Raw genomic sequence first — 4,133 nt, forward strand, 5'->3', positions numbered from 1 at the left:
ACGGTGTGTGTGGGGGGAAAGAGTTCTGTCGGCGTCTTTGCGACTGTGTTTGGGAGAGCCGGAGTGACCTCGGGATGTCGCGGTGTGGGCAGTTGACACGGGATCTGTCGGCAACTTGGAGTTGGCGCCATCAAAATTGTTTTTGACTGGAATGTACGGGGGCTTGGGAAAAGGAAGAGGGAAGGGGTGGAGTTTTGGGAAAAGGAAGGGAAAAAGAGGGGGACGAGGGTGGCGAGTGACATATATGTTTGTCCTGTGAAATAAAGTTTGTAGCTGCGTTTGAGACTTCGTCCCTGTCGTTCTGTGTTTTGTCCCTTGTCCGTATCCCCAGTCTCGGGTTACAACTATGCTCAATTTACACCAGCTAGCCTGCACCCTCACCATTGCTTCAATAAATTGTTTTTGACTGGAATGTATGGGGGCCTGGGAAAAGGAAGAGGGAAGGGGTAGAGTTTTGGGAAAAGGAAGGGAAAAAGGGTGGCGAGTGACATATATGTTTGTCCTGTGAAATAAAGTTTGTAGCTGCGTTTGAGACTTCGTCCGTGTCGTTCTGTGTTTTGTCCCTTGTCCGTATCCCCAGTCTCGGGTTTACAACTATGCTCTAGTCACTATAGTATTACAAACATCACTGATAATGTTTTGTTTAAACATGCTAATACTAATATGTACACTTTATAGTTGATAATTTACAGCTCTCATGCCTGTTCAAGGCACTTGCCTTGAGGGTATTTGAGCTAAATAATAAATAACCAAAATATGGGCATTCCAAGTGAGCTATGAAGGCTACAAATGTTGCTACAAATCTTACAAAGGCTGGCACCCCAGGTCATCATCTGACATGCTAGCGTATTCCGGGCTATCATCCTCAGAGCGTTCAGAGTCCTCGTCACCAAGGTTGATCAGTATCCTGTCGGCACTGTCGACGACGTCATCGATGATGTGGTCAACTTTCCTCATGGTGTCCTCTTCCTTCATGACATGGCGAACACATTGTGCCCACTTCTCAGGTGTTACTTCAGCGAAGCCCCCCAAGACCAACGGTTCAAGATCGACAAACTTGAACGTCTTGTTTTTGTCGGCCACATACCCCTTCACCATACTCCAAAACAGTTCGATTGGGTTGAGCTGGCAGTGATAAGGGGGCAAGCGTAAAACTGTGTGGCCAGCCAGGGAAGCCATCTGATCAACACGGTACTGGTTGCCCTGAATCTTTACTGTTGCAACAAGCTGCAGTAGCTCGGCCTTCACCATTTCATTGCTCCACGCAACACCCTTTCTGGAAAGCCAGTCCTGAATATCCCTTTTTCGTGTCGACATCCGCGGAACTTTTTCAATCTTCACCGAATGATAGGGTGCATTATCCATGACGATTACGCTGTTGGGGGCAAGCTTTGGGAGCAGCTTCTCGCTGAACCATTTTTCATAATGCGGACCGTCCATCTCTTGGTGATAGTCACCCGTACCTTTCCGCGCTCGGAATACTTCTCCCGCACCATCTACGAAGCCCTGTTCGTTGCCGCAGTGGGTGATAATGAGTCGCTCACCTTTACCGCTTGGATTTTTCAATCCGGTAGTAAGTCCAGAACGCCTGGCCTGACTTGAACTTGCGATTGTTGTGTCTACCCAGACACGATCTTTCGTGTGCCCAGCGCTTGCCCAGGTTTCGTCCGTAAAATATATCTGCCTTCCCTCTTTGCGGAACTCTTTGATCTGCCGGAGGTAGCTGCATCGCCACTGTATGGTGTTAGGGCTCTCAATCAGATGCGCGTTTCTACTTCGTTTGCGGTACTTGAAGCCGAGCTTCTTAAGCATTCGGTTTAGCGTAGATACCGAGACTTGCGGTAGGTCGTCGCTCTCACTGAAGAGCTTTCTCACCTTCGCAACCGTTGGCATCTCATTCCTGCGGAAGAAATCGTGCACCTTTCTTCTCAGAACACCAAGGTCGAAGTCGTCGAGTTTCTTCGCTCGTTCACAGTTCTTCCCGCCTCTGGACTTCGTTTGCGGAGTTGACACTCTGCCGCTCTTCTGAAACTCGGCAGACCACTTATATAGCGCCCGTTCACTCACAGCAGTGAGCTGCGCCGTTCTTTGAAAGATGCTCGTAGTGCTTGCAGATTTTCCTGCCTCTTTCGTTAGAACTCCTAGCACATTCATTGCTATTTGTTTTGCTTGTTTTGGATAAAACGAAAGCTTGGAACGATACCTCACAGGCGACACGGCGGTAGCCATCTTGCAATAACCGAAGTACTACGTGCAAAACGCCCTCCGCCGTCACGAATTCAGAAAACAGTAAAACAGCTTTATAATATAACTCATGTCTATTTGTAGGTTTAATACAAAGTATGTAGTGTTTCCACATAAACAAAAAAATTATATAAGTGCCGCAAATAATTTTTCTATTTTTGATATCTTGGAACTCATTCTTGAGTATTACTCAATTAAGCAAGCAAAAGATACAGAATGAATTGTTAAAATCAATTACTTTCAAACAGAGTTGTGCGATTAAGTACATAAATATTTACCTTTACGGTGTATACTCAAATATAAACGCCAAAGGCATGTATTTTGTTGGAACTCTGTTTTTTCGCGCAAGAAGTTGCCTGTTTACATCTCATAGGCTCCACTCTCCTGCACAGCGGAGGGGGGGGGGGGGGGGGGGGGGTTCTTTCATCGATGACCGGATCGACGGCCGCGAGAGGGCGCAACGTGTGGCAGGCGTGCTGCCGGAGTGCGGAGCCCAGGCAGCGTTAGCGCTTGGCTGGCTTGGCGTTCCGCAGGGGTCCAACTGTTTAGTACTGTTTGGCTAACTCTTTACGGTACTCCTTATTTATTCTGTTGCACATACTATTTATCGTACTTTCTTTGCCAAATGCTTTGCCAGAGACGTGCATCTTCGGGCAGGACGCCACAGTACACATCACGACACTGCTAGCGCGAACACGACATTAGCGCTTTTTCCTCATTTACTTCGAGAGAGTATTAGCAAGGACGAAATTTTTATCACCTGCATTATAGACCCAAATGAGCTCTTTCCGCAGCAATTAGAACTTTGCTGAGATCCTTTGGTTAAACCGGCGATCGTTTGTTCGCGCTAACAGTATTTCGTTCTGAATAGGCGGAAAATTCCTCCACCCGGGAAAGGTTCGGGACGTCTCTTGAAAGAGACGTCCCAAACGTGTCTAATCCCCTGGATAACGTAGGATAAGCGTGCTGGTGGCATGGTACCTAAAATGTCGTAAATTTTTACCCTATAATTTAGCTATCACCGTAGTTGTGATCAGTGAATTCTGTGGTTGAAGGGCACTACCGTAATGAATTGTTTCAAAATTCGGGAAAACAAAATGGGGCTTACAAAATAGATTATATCGTCCACATCCGTAGGCTGTAGGTACGATAGAGGTGCCACTGTCGTCTTTCGCAACTACTTCCACGGGCTTTTGAAGGAGTTTCCAGCACTAGCCTTTATCGTATTTGCTAATACTACGTAGGGTCTTCGAACACAACTGTGCGAATAGTTAGAAAAATTTATCCTCTCACCAGCTCTGGTAGTGACCAGAGTGGATAAATTCTTATTTATCCACTGAGCACCAGCTATCGATATGTGTGGGTACCAGGGCGCACAGATAAATTTTTGATTATACACTGGGCGCCAGCGCACAGATGAGATTAATGAGGTGCACCCAAAGATTCCGGAGGCGATGGTACTTGCTTTTCCCAAGAGCTCGGGAGCGGGGGGCTCCCAAGCTGTACCTCTACCTTCTCCAGTGTGACGTCATGATCTTGATGAGCTTCGACATCTTCAGGATCAATGATCTTGCGCTGGGCCAGAAGACGTTGCAATTTTCTCGCGATGAAAAAGAGGCCTCTGAGCACCTCCTCATTGAAGGGACGGAGTGCTGGGCCAACCCTCATCTTTTCAAAGCAGTTAGAAAAAAAAAATGCTGATGTGAGGCCCAATAACGTTTAACGTCACATTTTCACAGTCACTTCTCCAAGCCTTTCTAATGTAGGCAGCGTGCACAGGACCCTTCGGTGTGTCGAAGCCAGTGTCTATAAAACCGATTTAGCAGATACTTTACCAAGTGAGAAAAGTAAAAATAAAAAAAAAATGAAAGAAAAATGTAGAGGACGTC

The 4,133-nt window shown here is 46.7% G+C and overlaps 1 protein-coding gene across 1 annotated transcript; it reads right to left on the minus strand.

Annotated features, from left to right (window-relative positions):
* Window positions 1-804: 804 nt before the first annotated feature.
* On the minus strand, window positions 805-2,229 carry LOC115308429. Its single transcript, XM_040210015.1, has one exon. The coding sequence runs from the start codon at window positions 2,227-2,229 to the stop codon at window positions 805-807; it is 1,425 nt and encodes a 474-aa protein (XP_040065949.1).
* Window positions 2,230-4,133: the final 1,904 nt, after the last annotated feature.

This window comes from Ixodes scapularis, unplaced genomic scaffold (assembly GCF_016920785.2).
Source record: "Ixodes scapularis isolate PalLabHiFi unplaced genomic scaffold, ASM1692078v2 PGA_scaffold0__279_contigs__length_252992795, whole genome shotgun sequence".
Lineage (NCBI taxonomy): Eukaryota > Metazoa > Arthropoda > Arachnida > Ixodida > Ixodidae > Ixodes > Ixodes scapularis.

Excerpts from the sequence above, each read along its gene's own strand:
- LOC115308429 (XM_040210015.1), bottom strand. The coding sequence starts at position 2,229 with ATGGCTACCGCCGTGTCGCCTGTGAGGTATCGTTCCAAGCTTTCGTTT.